This window comes from Tursiops truncatus, chromosome 4, assembly GCF_011762595.2.
Source record: "Tursiops truncatus isolate mTurTru1 chromosome 4, mTurTru1.mat.Y, whole genome shotgun sequence".
In the NCBI taxonomy this organism is placed as follows: Eukaryota; Metazoa; Chordata; class Mammalia; order Artiodactyla; family Delphinidae; genus Tursiops; species Tursiops truncatus.
Window position 1 is genome coordinate 56,538,164 of NC_047037.1, and position 22,479 is coordinate 56,560,642.

Genomic DNA, 22,479 nt, shown 5'->3' on the forward strand with positions numbered 1-22,479 from the left:
CTAATCTTAAAAATAAATATTTAAAAAAAATTTTAATTGAAATATAATTGACATATAAAATAGTATTAGTTTTAGGTGTATGACATGATTTAATGTATGTATATATTGTGAAATGATTACCACAACATAAACAATACTTCCTACTTTTACATCACAGCACACGAAGAAACAATATTTGTGCATTGGAGTAACAGGAATGATCCAGGTCCCTTATCTAGCCTTCTCCAAATACCAAAGGGATCTGCCTTAAAGTATTAAATATTATTTTTTGTAGTAGTTCTTATATGCTAAAAGTTTTTTTCATATCATTAACAGCATAGGTTTATTTTGGTTTGTTTTTATTGACGTATAGTTGATTTACAATGTTGTGTTTCAGGTGTACAGCGAATGATTTAGTTACACAAATATATATATCTCTATTCTTTTTCAGATTCTTTCCCCTTATAGGTTATTACAAAATATTGAGTATAGTTTTCTGTGCTATACAGTAGGTCCTTGTTGGTTATCTTTTTTTTCTTCTTTTTTCTCTTTTGGCCACACCACGCGGCATGTGGGATCTTAGTTCCCCAACCAGGGATCGAACCTGTGCCCCCTGCAGTGGAAGCATGCAGTCTTAACCACTGGACTGCCAGGGAACTCCCAGTTAACTATTTTATATACAGTTCATTTTGGTTTTTTAAACCTTTGACCTAAATTAACATCCCTTTTTGAGATACATTTAATCAGCTTACCAAATGCCTGGCAGGTTATAAAAGTTCTTGCCTGGTATTTATGTGCTGCTCCTTTTTTTGGCTTGATTTCCGGTAATTTCATATTTTCTCATAGAGAAGGAATATACATTTTTAAAAAATGGATCTGACTCAAAGACCTGTAGGGAGCCAATGAGTTTTCTAAAATGCCTTTTAGTACAATCTCCCTAGTGGTATTTTTCTTTCTCAAAGTAAGCTGTGAATTTATCTTACAGATTTGGAAAACTGTAGGCTGGAAACTCATATCTGTTTCATTAAGTATGTATGGAGCTTTGTATCTTTATGAAAGGCTGACTTGGACCACCCGTGCCAAAGAGAGAGCCTTTAAACAGCAATTTGTGAATTATGCAACTGAAAAACTGCAGCTGATTGTTAGCTTCACAAGCGCCAACTGCAGCCACCAAGTACAACAGTAAGTTGCAAGATTCATCTATTTTTGTTTTAAACCTTTACTGAAGTAGGACATACATGCAGAAATGCAGAAATAAGAGTACAGCTCAAAGAATTATCACAACATGAACACATTTTATAATTGCCACCAAAGTGGAAAACACAGAATGATACCAAACAAGTGGGCTCAAAATGCATGGTGGTACGTAATTTATTTTTACTATTATAGCCCAGATTTGTAGGTTTAAAGGCATGATTTTTTAAAACTCAAGAGAATTTTATTATAATAATAAATACCTGGGTCCACCAAGTTTATGTATCTTAAATATTTGTTTCATTGATTTAGTAAAAACATATAGAACTCCAGTCAAATCAATGCATAATATTCTGTATTAGAGTGCCCCTGAGAGCTGAATTAGAAAGTTTTCTGAGCTAAAGATGATTGCAATTTAATAGAAGAAACAACATGTACATAATTATAATAAAAGGTGAAAAGTGAAAAGTAATGAGAGCTTCATAATGTGAGGCTGTAGAATCTTTTTTTTTTAAATGGCATTGAGTATTTATGTATTTATTTATTTATTTATTGGCTGCATTGGGTCTTCGTTGCTGTGTGTGGGCTTTCTCTAGTTGTGGCAAGTGGGGGGCTACTCTTTGTTGCGGTGCGTGGGCTTCTCACTGTGGTGGCTTCTCTTAGGCACGTAGGCTTCAGTAGCTGTGGCTCACAGGCTCTAGAGCGCAGGCTCAGTAGTTGCGACACATGGGCTTAGTTGCTCCACGACATGTGGGATCTTCCCGAACCAGGGCTCGAACCCGTGTCCCCTGCATTGGCAGGCGGATTCTTAACCACTCTGCTACCAGGGAAGTCCCTAGAATCTGAAATCATGAAGGATAGTGGATCAGCAAAGGTTTCCTAGAGGAGAGGTAGCCTGATGAGACTTGAACATCAAAATAGAACGAGCAAGACAGAGAAGACAGCTCAAACCAAAGGCAAGAAGGTTGGGGGAAAAGGAATGTGTTCAGAAACGTGAGTTAATTTCAGTGTGGCAGATGTGTACATAAGAAGGGGTCCATTCAAGTATAAACCTAACACTAGGACTGAGGTTTGGATAATTAGGAACCCTGGGAGTGATATCATTAACATTTAGCTCTAGAACAGATAACTTTGCAGTGGTGTGGTGTGTAAAGTGGTTTAGACTCAGGAGACAAGAATTGCAGGGAGATTAAACTGTTTCAGACACAAGATCAGAGCCTAGTTAAGTTAGAGCTATAGGGAATGGAAGCAATGGGGGCACAGAACTGAGACCACTGAATTAGTTCACTCATTTACCAAATATTTATTGAGCTCCTATTTTATATAACTGTTAATTTTGATTTATTTATACTAAGATCTTTTTCTTTAATGAGGATAAACTGGACCTCCAAACAAAATCAGCTGAGGCTCACATTCATAAAAACAGAATTAATGAAGCTTACTATTCATTTCATCATCAAACATTTATTAATTGCCTACCGTGTGACAATAAATACTCTAGAACTTATGGGAAATTAAAAGCTAAAGATAACTTGTATTCTTCCTTAGAGGACTTTACACTCTAATGGAGGCAACCTCAAATAATTACTCCGGTTAAAATAATACTAGCTAAAAATAATAATAATACTAGCTAAAATAATACTACTACTACTAGCTAAATATTAATGTAATAAAATATTAAAATAAAAAGATGCTTCATTTGTCTTATATTGGTATTTGGTCAGATAGGGGAGAATGGAGGGGGAAAGGACCCTGGGAAAGATGAAGATGCGCAGGAGAATAGTTGCAGAGAAAAACAAGTCAGTTCATCAAATTCCAGTGGTACACACCTACCAGGCATGCTCCAAGTTGCAAAAATATAAATATATTTTCCAAAGTTAACATATTAACTAGCACACAAATTAAATACAGCCCTTTTGTTTTAGAAATGTGGTTAAATGTTGCTATAGTTTAAAGTATTTTTGACTGTCACAGAAGTTCATGAAATTTTCTTTCCTGTTCTCAGTAATTTATTTCTATAGGCAGGGGACAAGAGTAAGGCTTATTATGCTTCTGAAGAAATACACCCATCCTTTGCCTTTTTATAGCTTATTCATATTTACAGCAATATGGCAGAGTAATGTTATTACCCACTGAGCATTTGTCTTGAGGCCAGATGAAATTAAGCCCACAGTCATATTAAGCTTACAAGTGCCATACCCTCCCTCATACCATTCTTAGCCGTGTTCTTTGATACCTTATATTTTTGGGAATTTTTTAAACTTGTGATCTTTTTTTTTAATATAAACTTTAAATGAAAGCTTATTCATTTTAAAAGACATTCATGACTGCTGATAAAATTATTTTTTATTTGAAGGGAAATGGCAACCACTTTTGCTCGCCTGTGCCAACAAGTTGATATTACACAAAGACATCTAGAAGAGGAAATTGCCAGATTATCCAAAGAGATAGATCAACTGGAGAAAATACAGAACAATTCAAAGCGCTTAAGGTATTTGAACCTTTTGTCCTTAATAATATGAACATTTATTGGTTTCATTACCAAAATATAATTATGTAAAATCACTAGCAAATTTATGTTAAAATTTTTGGCTTTCTGCATTGGCTTAATTGTAATTTTGCAATTTCAATGAAAGCTAATTTGAACAACAACAAAAAAACAAATCTGAATTTAAAGGAATTTTTTAGATCTAAGCTTATAGCTCTATGTTAAGCTATACTAGTCCTTATTCAGAGCAGAAGTTTTGTAATTAAAAGTATGAGTATGAATTTTCAGTCCTACATATCCAAGACCCATAGCTTTTCTTCTCATTGGGGACTGTTAGGTATACTTAAATTTGAAGCAACGGAAGTAAACAAGATATCCTAATATAGTGTGGAATTCTGGTTTAATATGATTTGCCATGGATTCTTTGGAGTCTAAATAAATTGTGCTTTGGGGGTCAAGACCAGAAGTATCACCACGAGATCTATACTTCTTGGCAGTTCTTTCAGCTTTATTACCCATTAGCTGGCTCACCTACAAGTCTGGTAGAATCATTAAGCATCATTTACTTCCTGCTGCTACTTACCAGGGCACATGCTACATACAGTTGCCTATATAAAAACAGTTTGCAACGCCTGCAAATTGGAGAGGCTGTCCTTATGACGTGGATTTTGGGACATTATACTTAAAACACCTGTGATAGTGTCCATCCCTGGTATCTTAATCTGAAAAGATTAAGATTTAGCAGTCACATTCTCATTGCATCTCCATTTCAGGGTCTCTGAAAAAGGTGACTGCCTACCACTTAAACCCGAGCATCACTTCTCACACACAAATACACCCAAGTTAATTTCACATATTCCATTGCTCCTATTTTAAGTTAGGTCATCCCAAATACAGCTTTTCAAATTTGGTGAAACTATATCCAATAGAAATTTTTTTTTAACCTAGGTAGGTTTTTAAATATTTTTCATCTTGCTATAGTAAAAAGCCATAACTGATAAAATAGATTATTGGTACTTATGTAGCTTTCAGATTTTGGCAGGACTGACTTGAATAAGTATCAACATTTTTGATCTGCTAATTCTTCTAATAGGAAAGTTTAGAATAATGTTAACATAATAAGTTTAGAATATTATTAACATAATATTTGGAATCTCCCTTGTTACTAAATTAGGCTTTTAGCCATTCAGATATAATTTAACTTAACTAATGCTTCAGGAGCATTACTTGAAGAAATATACAGTGGAGTTCACAAGAACATTTAACTTATGACCTTGACCATATGCACTCAGCAACAAACAAAACAGGACCAAGAAAAGAGAGAAACTCATTTAAGTATGTGTGTGTGCCCTGGCAGAGTATGAGAATGGGAGATACAAACCTGCATTCCCCTGTCAATTTACATTGTTTTCCCTCTTGTTATGGGCATTTGGCTGCATCAAGTACAATTTTAATATTTAAAAAAAGTATTTTTGGTAACTATGGTCCTTTGACATCTACCAGCTACTTTGTGTATACATAAAACCACTTATTCTACGCTTTATTCTTAACGGGAATTCAAGAACAATTATGTCTTTATGTGACTTAGGATGTAACTCCCATGTAAGGTGATATGACTCCACTGTCTCTTAGGCTTTTCATTCTTATTAAAGATTTTATCTCAGTATACCTTTCTTCTGGCCATTGGATTCTGTGTTTATTGCAAAGTTACAGTAGCACATATAATAAATGCTTTAAAAAGAGTTGATGATGTGAGTTCAGACAAATGTAGCAACAGCTGGCTAGTGATTTTTTTTTAAGATTTGCATGGGATGCATTTTTTCTCATTGACCTTTATGATTAGATTGGTGTTTTATTCATTTTTTTAAATTAGAAATAAAGCTGTTCAACTTGAAAACGAGCTGGAGAATTTTACTAAGCAGTTTCTACATTCAAGCGATGAAGAAGAATCTTAACAATAGAGATTGCTTTGGTGATCATGATAGAAGATGGAACTTGGAAGATGGGGACAGTTATTTTTATGAAGTGACTTTAAATATGAATTATACTAACTATACCTAAATAGCAAATCCTTGAGTAGATCCTGGTATTGATCTATCTCACGGTGTGTGCATTTCTGAAAAGTGTTGTCTCTTTAGTTTTAATTTTGGGTAAAGAAAAATCCTTTGATATGTGAAAATGATGAATTAGTTTAAAGAACCAACTCTCTGACCCCTGCGGGGTGGGGCCTTGCTCTTAATTAGGGCTCTCTTTGTTTTTGATTCTGAAAAACTCTGCTTCCTGGCATCCAGGAGTTAGAGAATGCTCCTTTCATCTTCTTTCTCAAAACGAATTTTTGATGCCTATTTCAATGGGAATAGTCACATTTTTGTTTTATAAACTGCATTGCTCTAACCACAAAGGAGTGTGGAATGTTCTTGACTGTATTATTTATGCAGGTTACAATCACTTTTGCATCCTGGCAGGTATGTAAACCACTAATAATGCTGTTTTTACTCCCTCTTTTATTCCTATTAAAATTGATGTAAAACAGTATATAGGTTTGTTATTATAGAGTCCTTATAAAGGTATTTGCGTCTAAATAGTTTTCTCATGTTTCTCAAGAAACACTTCCAGCCTCAGCTCTGATTCCAGTAAGGAAAGCTTTCTATCTCAGTTTTAAGAGTTAAGTTTGAAGTGATAAAAATAGCCAGAGATATGGGAGATCTGAATTTTGGGTGGCTACAGTCATGTACAAATGCTGTTCTTTAGAAAGTATTTGCCAAGGATACTGCTGGGTTGTCCCCCGGAGTGGCTTTTAAACATTGTATGAATTTGACAGGTCACGGTTAAAAATTATGTTTTTTACCTTAATGAAATGTTTATGAGTTCAAGTATTGTTTGTTTCTATGTTAAAAACTAATAGAAAAGTTATATGGAAACATTAAAAAACTGACATTCTAAGGCTTTGCTACACAAAACGTAGTTTTGAGGACCACCAAATCAGCATCACCTAGATGCTTGTTAGAAAGGCACAATCCCAGAAGACACAGCACATTTGGCAAGTATAGTTTATGCTGCTTTTCCATGGGAGGGATAACATTTCATGCTTTTTTCTTTTAATACTCAGTACTTCTTTTTCTCTGCCTTTAAGGCTCCTGGATGCTACTCAGTCTTTTCACAACAGGTGCAACACTGTTTTCCAGGATATTTTAAGGAGAAAATATTATTTAGGCCATAGAAGGCTTTCAAAAATATTTTTTATGCAAATCGGATATTAGAATGCAATATTCAAATCCAAATAAATATTCATTTATGGCTAATATTGTTGCTTTATAACCAAAAAATGATACAAGCCACCAAGAAGTGGGATTAGGTAACAATTGCAACATGAAAAACATGTCTAAGACTGCGTACTGCTAATTAAGTTTACAATTTCAAGGCCTTAATCTTTTTTTTGGGGGGGGGGGGTCTTAATCTTTATATGCAAGTACTTGAACTTTTGAAATAGCATAGTGGTTTGGTATCACCTCATTAGTACAGTGGTTCTCACAATTTAGTCCCTCAGTCAACAGTAGCACTACACTAGGGAAGTTGTAAGAAAGAATTGCATTCTTGGGTCTCATCCTAAGACCTACTGAATCAAATACTAGGTTTGGGGACCAGGAATCTCTGGTTTAACAAGCCCTCAAGGTGATCTGATGCATGCTGAAGTTTGGGAACTACAGAATAGTGTAGTGTGATTCTCGTGTAGTAAGTTTATACTAAGTTTTTCATCACTAGTTTGAATCCAGTTCCGCCTGATCAAGCTTGAAAATATGAGTGTTGGAAATGGGACACTAAAGTAATGAAGCCCAGCCTTTATGCTTAGGGATAATAAGTGCACCTATGACCAAGCCCATGAATTATAAAGAATTGTAGCTGTTGGCGTTCAAAGTTATTGCACATTTACTTGACTGTCTACTATGTATGTTTGCAGGATTATTTATAAACTTTGTGTAACCTTCAACTTTTTACAAAACTAGATTTTTTATAAGTATGCAAGGTGAAAATAAAATGTTTGCCTGATAGTTGATAAATGTAGCATTTATACTGGCATTTAGTGAGTTTTAATCTTTTAATGATTTTTATGGCTATCTTGGGGAGACCTGCTCATCTTTTTCCTAAGGGAACTTTAAGGGAAAAAAATGACATTTTGATGAAAATCTGTGGCCTTTTAACAGTAGGCTAACATTCACAGTACTACAGAATAGGTCAGTGGCACTCCAGTCTCTTCCTTGCTTCCAGCAGCCCATTCATTTTTCATGAAGAAAATAATTACCAATGTTTAGATAAAGGAATTAGAACTGAACATGAACTATTGGGCTTGGAGTTTAGTTCTGGGACTTAAAAGTAATTCTACTAAAAATCAAAACATGCTACATGAAATCTGTTAAAAGCACTTTATTGATTACAGTATCAATTCACAGCAACATTATTTCACAGAGCTACTGTACAACTAAAGGAACAAATTACTGCAAGAAAGATTCAAGAATACTGTTAAATCATGATACAAGTCCATAGTTTGGTTTAAAGCTTTTTTCTAAGAGCTTTAATCTAATACATTCACCTTTCCCACAAACTACTGACATTCAGATTCAGTTGGCCACAGCTGTTGTAGAAACCATTCTAGGTGAAGAAAAACATTTTAATCAACTTAAAAAACCCACTTAGACATGAATGCCTTTGGATAAGAATATGCAAATGCAAGTGTTCAGATGCTTCTTTGAAAAGAGAAAACAATAGGATAGAGCACCATTGTGTAAGACACAGAAAAGGCTTGAAATATCTACCAAGTATATCACTGAAGTTCTATTAATTAAAAAATACTGTATGATGTAAGATTTTGTCAGGCACATTTAACACCAGTTGAAACATATAACCAGCTTTTTCATATGCTGCATTAATCAACTATTTTGTAGGATCAATTGGATTTAAGAAAAAAGACTTAGGAAATTTTATCAACATGCAAACAAATTTGCTAAACACAAGGTGTACCATCATTCTGATTAATAAATTACTTTTTAAAACAATGCTAGCTTAGACATTCAACTACAGACCACTTTACTGAGTACCTATTATAACCAATACTTTTAAATATATCAGTGAATTTAAGGCAACTTACAATGAACAATGGGAGAAAAACTAGTAAATATGAAGGGTACTTCACATTCTACTTAACCTAATTTAAAATACCAATTTTATTCACTGTGATACCATTTCTCACAAGATAGTCTGACTGGTGGGTGTTTTAAAAATTCTAACAGGAGGTAAGAAACGCTTCAAAATTTTGCTTTCCACAGTGGCAAAAGGGAAATTAGAAACTGAACATAGTACTTAATTTAAAAATGTTTTTAAGTCTGACTCACACTGTGAAGATTTTAGAAAGAACATGTTTATTATTAAAATCATAGGCCCATTTGGGAGATTGTTTAATCACTTTCCATTAACGTTTAAACACATCAACAGGTAAGCCACAAGTATTCAACTGTTGTACTTTAAACTGTGAGACATTCACCAATGATCAAGCATAAATTTCCATGAATGTCTTCATTTTTAAAAGTCTTAATAATATTACTAAATCTAAGACATCAAAAGTGTTGGAGAAGGTTAGTTATATAATATTGGCACAGTATTTTTTTTTTTGCAACAATAAAAATTTCACTTTGTCACCTGGAGAAGCCAAGATCCATTTCTCTTTCAATATGTTAACTTTAAAATTACTTAACATATTCCAGAAGCAGCTACCTCCGTTATGTCTAGGAAACTAGTTTACTATCATCATGCAGTATTAATCAGTTCAACTGAGTCTAAATTAAGATAAGGAGATGGCTTACTAGGCTCTCTTGAAGAATTAAGTATCTCTTGATACTTAAGTATCTCATGAAATATTAAGCCTAAATCTTTGCCTCTCTGAAGATGGAATTCAATATGCTGTTGTAACCACAGACTCAACTATAAAAATCCGAGCTAGGGAGGGATCTTGGATATTTAGTCTAAATCTCTGATAGCATAGCTGCCAAAATTGAGGCCTGTCCATCAAAGTGGAGGTGATGTTCTTGCTGAGAGCACAAAGTGCTTTCTTGAGCAGGTTTATGGGATGATTTGCTGAAGCACATGGCAATCACTCCACTTTGTTTTAGAAAAGCGTATGTGCCTTTAAAATATTCTTGCCACATCTTAAAAAAACCTGTTCTTTACAAAGTGATTAAAGACTCTACAAATAAACCTAACTGAGGCGCATGACGTTTAAATGTTTCTTAGGTAAATAGAAAAAAATCAGGCACCAGAACTGCAATATTGATAAAATTCCTTAAAACTACTTTTGGCCATATTTTTTTTAAGTTTTGAAAAACTGAGATTCAAACTGTACTGTGCTTCTACAAATTATACTGACTTTAGGAAGTTCTTATGCACAAAAGAATTAGATGAGCAGATGAACTCAAACTGCAAGGAAACAAATATTTAGCAACTGGAACCCATATCACTAAACAACGGTTTAAGTAGTAAGTTAACGTGGTAATGAGGTCACCATTCGGTCATATGTATAATACGGTCATAACAGCCGTAGTAGTGGTTAATTTTCAGTTGCCCAATACATATTTAATTATGGGAATTGCTTTTTAACTATCTACAAAAACTTTAATAACATTAAATCACTTTTATGAACATTTTGAAGACCACAGACTTCTCATAGTCTGTGTGCCTCTGACTAAAGTATCTTGTTACTAGAACCACTTTCAAAGTAGAGGAGATACTCTCTTTTTATATATATAAGGCTATTTTGCACATGGTAGAAGTGCTCTCTTGAAGAGGATTTTGGAATAAATTGCTGAACTACATGGTAAACCCTCACCCCTCTCTATTTTTGGATATGAATATGTCCCTTTGAAGGATTCTTGCCTTATCTCAAAGAGCTGCTCTTTATGAAGTGATATAAATAGTCCACAAACATTAACAGCTAAAGCTCATAGAAATCTTGAATGTGTATATAAATATACATTCATGCCTGCCATCTACAAGTCTGTTTTTTTGGTCCTATAAATCTTTTCCCATTTTATTCTTTTTAGTATCTTAAAACAGTTACTTATTTCATTATGGTTGATGCACTTATTAGCACATCCACAATATAAAAATGAAAATTTACAAGTAAAATTTGGGAGTATTTAGGTTAGGGTTACAGGTGATCAAAAGTTAACAGACCTATCTCAACAGTTACTGACAGTTTACTGTTACAAAACACAATGCACTTCTACATCAGAAAAACCCCACGACTTTACCATCAAAGAAGACTAACAATCTTCTACTGTCAATCATTTAGATTATTTTTAAGAGAGAAATCCAAGGGTCAAGGATCTCTGTTTAAGTTCAAGGGGGCCCGTTCTAGTAATACACACATTATTATATCACTGACAAGCAGAGGAATTGCTTAGTATTTTCCTCTGACCCCTTCAAGAACTGCTCTTAGAATCTTCTTTTGGCTTTAAAGTGGGGGTCACTTTGATCTTGGTATCCTTTGAAGCAAAACCACTTAGAAACCAATATTTTGTGCTAATGGGAGGAAATATTACAGAAGATCAAAAAGCTTGAATGTCTGCTTTTTAAATTTTTGAAGGCACGGAAAGTTAACATCAATTCAGATTTTATATTATGTGAACAAATTCATAAAGCAACTTTCTTAATGATTATAACTAGTCAGACCTGGTGACTGGTTAGATTTTATACTTCTTTGAAAAACGTAATGCCATCACATTATTTTTCCTACCTAGATACACACTGATGGAGAACACTGGGAAAAATCTTTCAGATGCAAGGACAGTCCAAATGTTCATCAATCTGCTGAAATGAGTGCACCTTACAAACTCAGTTCTAGAATATGATATCAATAGGAAAGCCCAGCTATTTCGAATGCTACCTAAGTGTCATTTGATCATAACCAGCTTTTTAAAATAACAAGAAACCATTCTCATGTGATTACTGCTATCTACCAATTAATATAATACGAGTTTCTTATGTATGTCTAAAATTTCAGAGTGAGATCTCTATTCCCTGGCCATCAGATTATGTCCCCTTCAAAAGACTAAACATGAGCACTAATTTAAATTGATAAGATGGCAGAGGATATTGCAGAAACTAATGATATTCACAAGGACTCCCCTCAGTGGTACCTAGGCCTGTCAGCATTCTTAAACAGTAAGCAACCAGGATCTCTTTTAGATCAAAATGGTCGGAATACAAGGGGACTTGCTTCAAATATCAGTACACACATCAATGGTATCACTTCCATCTATTACTGTGCCTGGTTCCTCCACTATAAAACTCAAAACTATGACACTTTTTAAGGTATACAAGGTTAAAAATGTAGTTCTTAAAAAATGCAAACACATACTCTCAAACATGATAGGCTGCTATAATGTGTACATTCTGTTCTACACAAAGAAAAAGAATTAGACAGTACAAGCAAAAATTCATCAAGGTTAAATTAGCTCAACTCCTCAAATTAATACACTGGTCCTGATCTCAGCAAGCACCTTTACCTTGTTTTCACCTTTTTTTGTTTTGTAGTTTACTGAAAGCTTCTTTTTGTATATAATAATAGAAAAATCTTCACCTGCAAATATAAGGTAAATTCTTTTGCACAGCTATAGGCTGTAGTACTGACTTCTCCAGGTATCAGTGGAGAACAGAAAATTTGTGCTGTTAATTCCAGATTCTAAGAAAACTGTCCCAAGACCCTGTTGCCACAGCCATGCCATCATCAGTTACACCTAAACAGCTGACACGGTTGTCATGACCAGCAAGAACACCTGAAAAACAAAAGTTCAGTAAAAAGTTAGCAATGGGCAAGTTTTAGAATTAAACAAGTGTATGCATAAAAGATCTGGGAGGGTACTTAAAAGCTAACAGGTTCCCCTGAGTTGAGAGACTGAGTGCCAGGGGTAAGGTGGGCATGTAGGTAAAATAAAATTCTTTGTATTCCGTGAACTTCTGACATGTGCATCAAATTGTGTTTTTCATTTTTGAAAAATTATTTTATAATTATGCTTATGTTCAAAATCATCTATTCAACAACATGTAGTCTTTTATTTTACATCTCTAATAAGTTCATGATACTTCTAAATTTTGCCAATAAGCTATGCTATTTTCAACAAAAACAAAATTTTAAATGTTCAATGAACTTTTACCACCAGAACAACAAAAACATGAGAATGAAGCTGACTTATACTACCACTTCCAAAAATAACAACATAATTTATTTACTTTATTCTTTTAACCACCAAACCCTGGAATGTTTTGGTCATAACTTTCTGAAACCATCAAACTCATCTAGTCTTAGTTTTCTTTTGTATATTTAACCTATTTGATCTTCTGACCACTACACAGGATAAAATTAAATATTCCCAAATATTTGAGAGGAAGATGAGAAAAGTAAAGATTTAAGAGAAAAATTAGAATATATCAAATTCTCAAAAAGAATTTTTTCTTTAATATACTGTTTGAGTTTTCATTATCTCCATATGTAATTAAGCATATCATTTTCACCCAATCTTAGGAACAGAAGTTCATCTTGTCTAACAATATTTTGTGCAGTACCTTCAATATGGCAATGTTTGGCAATAGGCAAATTTACCATTATGGGTTGAAATAACAAAAAATGACCATTGTGACTAAATACTCCAAGTCATATTGGAAAGAAGAATGAATTAGCAATTCATGAGTCACATTTCAATTTTAAGGTGAAAGTATCCAGTTGAGTCAACTTGAAACCAAACAGCTGTAAGCAAAGCAAAACTAAAACTCAAGCATATGTTTAAAAAAATACAGAAAACAAACATGTTTTTATTTTGATATGGATATTAATTCATTCGATCCAAGCAAAACACCTAATACCTCAAAAAAGTAATTGGCTTTGAACAAAAGTTCAAAGAGTATCTCCAAAAGTTTACTTGCAAAATGCTTACCCGTGAACTTTTCTGCAGTCTCAAGAGAGGCTGTAGAAAATTATTCCTGGTAATGTTGACATTGCCTCCACTCCCTCAGAAACCTCAGCAACTGTATAGGTGTTTAAAAGGGCAAGGACATACACCCACAAGGACAGCAAGGATGAGAGCAAGCAGTGGCAACAAAATTTTGTGTGCTGTATGGTGGTAAGTGTGTTAGTGGACCCCAATGCTAAGTTCAAAGCAAATGGTCTGATAAACCAAGAAACAAAAGCAAACTGCAGAACCTCCAAAAGGGTCAGATACTAGTGGAACCAGGTATCTGTGGAACCAGACACGGGCAAAGATGGGGTAAACTGAGGCTACATTAGAAAGTGTCCAGGAATCAGTTAGACTCCCCAGGTCTCTTCCTTCACTCTGCAGAGTCAGATGATTTATCATCCTGCACCAGAACATAAGACTAGAGACTTATTTGCTAGAGAGAGTAAAAGAGGGTCTCTTAACTAGAAGAAAGTAGGCACAGTTGAGATTGGTGAAACTGCTGAAAATGGGGAATAAGTAAGTTTACTTGCTAATTGTCTTGCACCCCAGCTTCTTCCCGGAAATCAGCCCCCAAACTGTCAGTCAGCTTATATACTTCAGGTAGAAAAGTGGAACAATCCACCTCAGAGAAGACAGCTGGCCCAAGAGGAAAAAGGCCATAAGATATATCAGAGATTCCCCAGTCAAAGCCTGGCCCGATCACTGTTCAGTGAGGCCTACAGTCAGTACACCCCAACCATGTGCAGAGGGCTTTCAAACAGTTATAGTGCCTCACTCTTAAGGATAAATAAGAGGCTAAGAATCAGAGTTTTAAGGAAATATAATAGATAGGACACTGAAAAAATAAGAAAGAAGGGGGAAAAAAGGCAACTTGGAAAACAAAAGATTATGCTTTCAGAAGAAAACTTCAAAAAAGGCTTTCATTAATGACCCCAGAAAAACAAAAGACTTTTATTCATGAAAAAAAGAATGGGGGCCCTAAAAAACAAAACTCTCAAAACGATGGTAGCAAAAATAGAAAACCAAAGCTTAACAGAAGCTTCATGGAAAGAAAAGGCAAGAATTTCTCCCTGAACATGGAGCAAAAAAGACAGATGGAAAATATGAGAGGAACTAATAAGAAAGTCCAAGAAGTCCAACGTCAGAATAATGGGAATTCTGGGCTTCCCTGGTGGTGCAGTGGTTAAGAATCCGCCTGCCAATGCAGGGGACAGAGGTTCAAGTCCTGGTCCGCGGGAAGATCCCACATGCCGCGGAGCAACTAAGCCCTTGCGCCACAACTACTGAGCCTGAACTCTAGAGCCCATGAGCCACAACTACTGAGCCTGCGTACTGCAACTACTGAAGCCCGCATGCCTAGAGCCTGTGCTCCACAACAAGAGAAGACACCACAACAAGAAGCCTGCGCACCGCAACGAAGAGTAGCCCCTGCTCACCACAACTAGAGAAAGCCTGTGCGCAGTAATGAAGACCCAGTGCAGCCAAAAAGAATGAATAAATGAATGAATGAATGATGGGAGTTCTACAAACAGAATGATAATGGAGAAAAAAGTGCAACCAATTAAATAAGCCTCCTAAACTTCCCAGTACTCCAGGGTATACGTTTCCAGGTTGAAAAGGTCCACTGAATGCCCAGAATGAGGGATGAAAACGGATCTACTCCCAAACATATCAAAACTTGCAAAACGTTTGAAGATTAATTAGTGAGAAGTACATCAAAACTAAGAATGTAAGCCAAAAAATTAATTTGACCCTAGAGAATATTCAAAAGCGGCGCAGCAAAAGAAGTCACAGTGGGCTTCCCTGGTGGCACAGTGGTTGAGAGTCCGCCTGCCGATGCAGGGGACGCGGGTTCATGCCCTGGTCCGCGAAGATCCCACATGCCACGGAGCGGCTGGGCCCGTGAGCCATGGTCGCTGGGCCTGCGCGTCCGGAGCCTGTGCTCCGCAACGGGAAAGGCCGCAGCAGTGAGAGGCCCGCGTACCGCAAAAAAAAAAAAAAAAAAGAAGAAGTCACAGCATATACCTCACTGCTTGGCAGTAAGTACTGTTTAAAAATTCATAATTGTGTAATAAACACTGACTGATGTTCTAAACCAAATTCACTACATGGGAAAAACTGGAAGATGGAAGCTGTGGTGGGAGGAGGGATGTTGTAACCAAACCCTCAACAGATAATGCCTAAAAGTTAAAAAAAAAAAATCAGGATGTTCTTTAAAGATATAAAAGTAAATACTTAAAAGTAGCTACCATTGGGAGCAGAGAACATGGGCTGGGGTCAGAGGACTGCTGTGTTTTGGTAACAAGCCATATAGACCTATTTGATTCCTTGAGTATAATTTTGATTCTAAAAAAATTTTAAGTCACTCTGTGTAATTTGTTATTAATGACAGTCCCCAGTACAATTGGATGCTAATATTCTGGAAGCTGCAGGGGAGAACACAGAGTACGGGGTTAAGGGGAGACAGTGGTTCCATGTCCTGCCCCATACAAGATCTGAGCCAAAAAGAAGATCCATGTTTCCTGTCAGGTTATAAGAGAACTGTAATTGGGAAAAGACCATACTAAATTATATTCACTATTCATTTATGTCAAAACTTACCAAACAAGAAAATATAGAATCAGATATTACTCTTCAGAAAACAGAAACATAAATATGGTTTATGGACTGTAACTGCACTCAAAAGATCAACGACCATGAATGAGAACTGCCATGTTGCCATTCCCCAGGGTGTCCATGGGGGCCCCAGAAACAACCGATGGGAACCTTTTCACATTTCCTGACAAAATCAAAACCTAATGTGTACTTATTTACTAACCTGCACGATCTCCTTTTAGTGTGTCCCATACATTACAATTGAAGTCATCATACCCAGCTAACAGGAGACGCCCACTTTTTGAGAAGGCTACGGAAGTGATCCCACAGATGATATTGTCATGAGAATACAATAATAACTCTTGGTCTGCACGAAGGTCAAAGAGCCGGCAAGTAGCATCATCAGAGCCAGTGGCAAAGGCATATCCATTTGGGAAAAACTAGAAAGAAAGCAACAAACATTTATTCCATAGAAGTACACAAAAATTATGTGAGGCAGTGTAATAATAGACTCTGGGGTAAGACAGACCTAGATTCAAATTCCAACTTGGTTTCTTACCAGGTGAATGATGTTAGGCACTAAAGATTCTTAAACGCTTGAGTCTTAGTTTCAGAATTTAGTGTGTTGGTTAGGGCTGAATGAAATAACACATGCACAGTACCCATAACCCACTGTTCAGCACAAAGCAAGTACTCAAAACATCCTGGCTCTGGTCCTCCATATGTCTTACTAAAATGTTTAAATCAAATATTACTATTTATAGAATTTATATATGTATGTATACTCTTAAATGTTCCAATAATCTCATTATGAGAAATAAATAGGAAACATTTTATAAAAGAGAACAAAAATCATCCAGTTAGGCTAGGTTATAAAGTTAAGCTAGTAGTAAAGAAAACTATGCATTAGTTTGTGAATCCCCTTTCTCAGATACTGTGGCACTACTCAACACTTTTTACAAAGAGGAAATCACTTCATGTATCTATTGGTCATCTGTATTACTCTGTTAGTACCTGCTGATGTGTAGGAATAAAATGAAGAATATAAATTTATCTTCTTTGTGGCAAATATTTTATAGTTTGTCATTTGCATTCTAATATTTTTTACTTTTTTAAAAATATAAAGAAATTTTTTGGAGGTATCACTCTCCCTGATTTCAAACTACTACAAAGCTATAGTAATCAAAACAGTATGTTACTGACACTAAAACAGACACATAGATCAATGGAACAGAACAGAAAGCCCAGAAATAAACCCATGCACACACAGTCAACAACAAAGGAGGCAAGAATATAAAATGAGGAAAAGACAGCCTCTTCAATAAATGGTGTCAGGAAAACTGGTCAGCTAGATGCAAAAGCATCAAACTGGATGACTTTCTCACACCATATATAAAAATAAACTCAAAACGGATTAAATACTTACACGTAAGACCTGAAATCATAAAACTCCTAGAAGAAAACACAGGCAATATGCTTTTTTCTTTTCTTTTTCTTTTTTTGGCCATGTTGCACAGCTTGTGGGATCTTAGTTCCCTGACCAGGGATCAAACTCAGGCCCCCCTCAGCAGTGAAAGTGCAAAGTCCTAACCACTGGACCACCAGGGAGTTCCCAGGCACTATGCTCTTTGACAGTGGTCTTAGCAGTATTTTTCTTGGATGTCTCCTCAGGCAAGGAAAAGCAAAAATAAACAAATGGGACTACATCAAACTAGAAAAAGCTTTTGCACAGTGAAGAAAACTACTGACAAAAGGAAAAGGAAGCCTACTGAATAGGAGGAGATATTTGCAAACAATATATCCAAAACATACAAAGAATTCACAAAAGTCAATATCAAAAAAACAAACAACCCAATTAAAATATGAGCAGAGGAACTGAAGAGACATTTTTCCAAAGAAGACATACAAATGGCAAATAGACACATGAAAAAATGTTCAACATTACTAATCATCAAGGAAATGCAAATAAAAACCACAATGAGACAGCACCTCACACCTGTCAAAATGGTTATTATCAAAAAGACAATAAGTGTTGGCAAGGATGTGGAGAAAATATCCCTCATGTGTTGTTGGTGGGAATGTAAACTGGTGTAGCCACTATGGAAAACAGTATGTAGGTTCCTCAAAAAATTAAAAATAGAACTACCATATGATCCAGCAATTTCACTTCTGTGTATTTACCTCAAGAAAACAAAAACACTAATTGGAGAAGATATACATGCACCCTGTTCAATGCAGCATTGTTTAGAATAGCCAAGATCTGGAGGCAACATCAGTGTCCATCGATAGAAGAATGGATAAAGAAGATGTGAGATATACACGTACACACACACAGACACACACATATACATACACACAATGGAATATTACTCAGCCATAAAAAAGGAAATCTTATACCATGTTCTTGAATTGGAAGAATCAATATTGTCAAAGTGAGTATACTACCCAAGGCAATCTACAGATTCAATGCAATCTCTATCAAACTACCAATGGCATTTTTTCACAGAACTAGAACAAAAAATTTTTAAATTTGTATGGAAACACAAAAGACCCTGAATAGCCAAAGCAATCTTGAGAAAGAAAAACAAAGCTGGAGGAATCAGGCTCCCTGACTTCAGAGTATACTACAAAGCTACAGTAATCACAACAGTATGTTACTGGCACAAACACACACTTGATTCCATTGATCCACAGATCAATGGAACAGGATAGAAAGCCCAGAAATAAACCACACACTTATGGTCAATTAATCTACAACAAAGGAAGCAAGAATATACAATGGGGAAAAGACAGTCTCTTCAATAAGTGGTGCTGGGAAAACTGGACAGCTACATGGAAAAGAATGAAAGTAGAACATTCTCTAACACCACACACAAAAATAAACTCAAAATGGATTAAAGATCTAAGCATAAGACTGGATACTATAAAACTCTTAGAGGAAAACATAGGCAGAACACCCTTTGACATAAATTGCAGCAATATCTTTTTGGATCCTTTCCTAGAGTAATGGAAATAAAAACAAAAATAAACAAATTAAACCTAATCAAATTTAAAAGGTTTTGCATAGCAAAGGAAACCATAAACAAAACAAAAAGACAAGGACTTCCCTGGTGGTCCAGTGGTAAAGAATCCACCTTCCAATGCAGGGGACGTGGGTTCAATTCCTGGTCAGGGAAGTAAGATTCCACATGCCGCAGGGCAACTAAGCCCGCGCACCACAACTACTGAGCTTGTGCACCTCGATGAGAGAGCCCACGTACCGCAACTACAGAGCCCATGTGCCCTGGAGCTCACGTGCCACAACCAGAGAGAGAAAATCTGCATGCCACAACTAGATAGAAGCCCATGCACCACAACAAAGAGCCTGTGCCGCAATAAAAGATCCTTCATGCCTCATCTAAGACCCAACACAGCCAAAAAAATAAAGAAAATAAATAAATATTAACAAAACAAAAAGACAACCTACAGAATGGCATAAAATATCTACAAATGATGCGAGTGACAAGGGATTAATCTCCAAAACACACAAACAGCTCATGCAGCTCAATATCAAAAAAAACAAACAATCCAATCAAAAAATGGGCAGAAGATCTAAATAAACATCTCTCCAAAGAAGACACACAGATGGCTCAACATCACTAATTATCAGCATCACTAAAATCACTAAAATCAAAACTACAATGAGGTATCATCTCACACTGGTCAGAATGGCCATAATCAAAAAATCTACAAACAAATGCTGAAGAGGATGTGGAAAAAAGGGAACCCTTTCAAAATCTGAAAAAACATTTCAAGAAATGAAAAATCATATAATAACTTATCAATATGGATGCAAATTTTAAAATTTTAACAAATCAAATCCACTAGTAACTAAAAAGGATTATGCATTATAACCAAGTGAGGTTTGTCCTAGAAATGTAGGGTTGGGTTAATATTTGAAAACTAATCCACGTAAATTCACCATTTAACAGACTGAAAAAGAAAAACCACATGATCATCTCAATAGATGAAGAAAAGACATTTGATAAACTTCAACACTCATTCCTGATAAATCTGTAGCAAACTAGGAACAGAAGAGAAGCTCATCAACGTGATAAACGTGGTGGGATGAGAGATGGAGAGGATTGCATTTGCCTATTCCAAAATTCTACTCTTAAACCAGGTTGGCCTAATAGGGGGTGGGGGTAACAAAGCCTTTACTTTCTCTGATATTCTCTAAAGATTATATAAAATTGACTTTCAATATGCACATGATAAATAAAAACAAATTTTTCCCAAAAAATATCTTCTTGCAAAATTAGAGTGTATCTTACACCCATAAACACTTGCAATTACAGTGCTTTAGGAAATTCTAGTCATATCTATACATTTTGGCATCTGATCCACATAGGACAATTTACCTAAGTCAAGCGGTATCCCACCTCCTCTTAGTATCCCTCTCCTCAATGCTGACTGTTTGATAAATCATTTTGATTGTCATTCAAAATGCCATTTTAGTTTTAATTTATAAAGACATATGACTAGTTCATTCTCATTTTTGGAGTTATTTATTTATTTTCTTTCTTTTTCATTGATGTATAGTTGATGTACCATATTAAAAACAATACTTTTTTGAAATAAGAACTAAGTACTTATTGTCTGGCTTAATCTATTTGTGGATACCTGTTTGAGGGTTTTTGTTTTCAATATGAAGGAGATTATAAATAATTTATACCATTTATTGAGCATCCAGTCTATAGTTTCATTTAGTCTTCACATTATTCTTTAATGTAGGTAGCATTATTCCTACTGAGGAATGTGTAGCTCACAGAGGTTAAGTAGCCCACCTGATCTCACACAGCTGGTTCCCAGCAGAACTAAGATCCAGAGTTTGCTGACTTCAAAAGCTATACTCTCTACACTGAACAGCTGCCTCTGTCTTCCTGACTGTCTCTCTTTGGGTTGTTCCCTTGACCCAGAGATATGGGACTTTGTTCTCCTCTGAACACACTGTTGATACTCATGATCTGCTTGTTTGCTCAAGATGATCTATCCCTCTAAATCTGGGAGAAAAAAAAAAAACTTATTCCTGATTACCTGCAAATAAGGACCTAGGCCTATGGATTAAAACCTTTCCATTAAAAAAAATCAAACCCTTGTTATTTGGGGGTTAAATGTTACAAAAGCATACTATTTATAAGAATGCTTGAAGGGAATCTGTTGTTAAAATCATACTGTAGAGTTCAACACTTTATACGCACAATAAATTTTCCTTAGAAATGCTCTTCACTTACACTGACAGCATTAATATCCGACACATGGCCAGTGAAAGACTGTCTACACATTCCATCTCGAATATCCCATAATTTTGAAGAGGCATCACAAGCACCAGAAACAAAAGTCCTCATGTCAGGACTCAGAGAAAGACTCATCACATCTCCAGAATGCCCAGTGAATGTAGTGGTCTGCTGGGCAGTTTCAATGTCCCATAAAGCACTATAATTAAAAACAGAAATAATTAATGACTGCTCTTTTCTTACATTAGTTCCTACTACCACCCTCAACCTCAAAATCAGTAATCTTCTGGAATAAACTTACCAAGTTGTATCTCCTGAACTTGTAACAATTTGGCTGTCATCTAAAAAACGACAGCAGGACAAGTAGCCTACAGCATAGAGAGTAACAAATGTTAGGTTATCACTGATTAATTCAATTACCGTATGAAACAGTAATATATATTTTTAAACATATAATACCTGGGCAAGTGTTTGTTAATATAATCTATAGTTCTACTTTTAATTACTTCCAACTCTATGCTGCCTGCAACTGAATTTTATCAACAAACTCTCTTAGGTATTTACTGTGTTGATGACTCAGTTATAAACTTGTGTAAAAGACACAGTCCTTTCCACCTACTACAATTACCTAAGAGAAAGATACTCCTTAATACAAATATCTATTATAATCTATAGCAGACTTGGTTAAGTACCTTGGAGAAATATTTTAAAAACCTCAGGGAAGGAAAGGTGGCACTCAAATGCTCAGAATTCACCTGTGCTTCAAAATATGGAAATTTCAGGAACAATACCATTATTAAGATTGTGTAAAAAGCACAGCCAAATAGTACTTCCAAGAATCCAGAGAGGCTGAAACCTGGTGAGTGGTGATAAATTCCTAATTAACACTGCTAACCAAATACTATATTACTGAACTATGGTGTGCACACTGAATGCACTATCACAT

At 35.5% G+C, this 22,479-nt stretch overlaps 2 protein-coding genes across 8 annotated transcripts in view; one reads left to right on the top strand and one right to left on the bottom strand.

Moving 5' to 3' along the window:
* MFN1 (mitofusin 1) overlaps positions 1-6,196 on the top strand; it is a 32,690-nt gene extending 26,494 nt beyond the window's left edge. For all 3 annotated transcript variants that reach the window (XM_019946147.3, XM_019946148.3, XM_033855500.2), the window contains 3 exons: positions 965-1,161; positions 3,530-3,664; positions 5,535-6,196. In XM_019946147.3, the coding sequence (XP_019801706.1) occupies positions 965-1,161; positions 3,530-3,664; positions 5,535-5,616 (414 nt within the window). In that variant the 3' untranslated portion in view covers positions 5,617-6,196. The remainder of the gene's footprint in view (positions 1-964; positions 1,162-3,529; positions 3,665-5,534) is intronic.
* A 1,872-nt stretch (positions 6,197-8,068) lies between these two features.
* GNB4 (G protein subunit beta 4) overlaps positions 8,069-22,479 on the bottom strand; it is a 69,039-nt gene continuing 54,628 nt past the window's right edge. For all 5 annotated transcript variants that reach the window (XM_033855501.2, XM_004318358.4, XM_019946149.3 and 2 more), the window contains 4 exons: positions 21,835-21,901; positions 21,531-21,732; positions 16,481-16,697; positions 8,069-12,486 (listed from right to left, as the gene is read on the bottom strand). In XM_033855501.2, the coding sequence (XP_033711392.1) occupies positions 12,380-12,486; positions 16,481-16,697; positions 21,531-21,732; positions 21,835-21,901 (593 nt within the window). In that variant the 3' untranslated portion in view covers positions 8,069-12,379. The remainder of the gene's footprint in view (positions 12,487-16,480; positions 16,698-21,530; positions 21,733-21,834; positions 21,902-22,479) is intronic.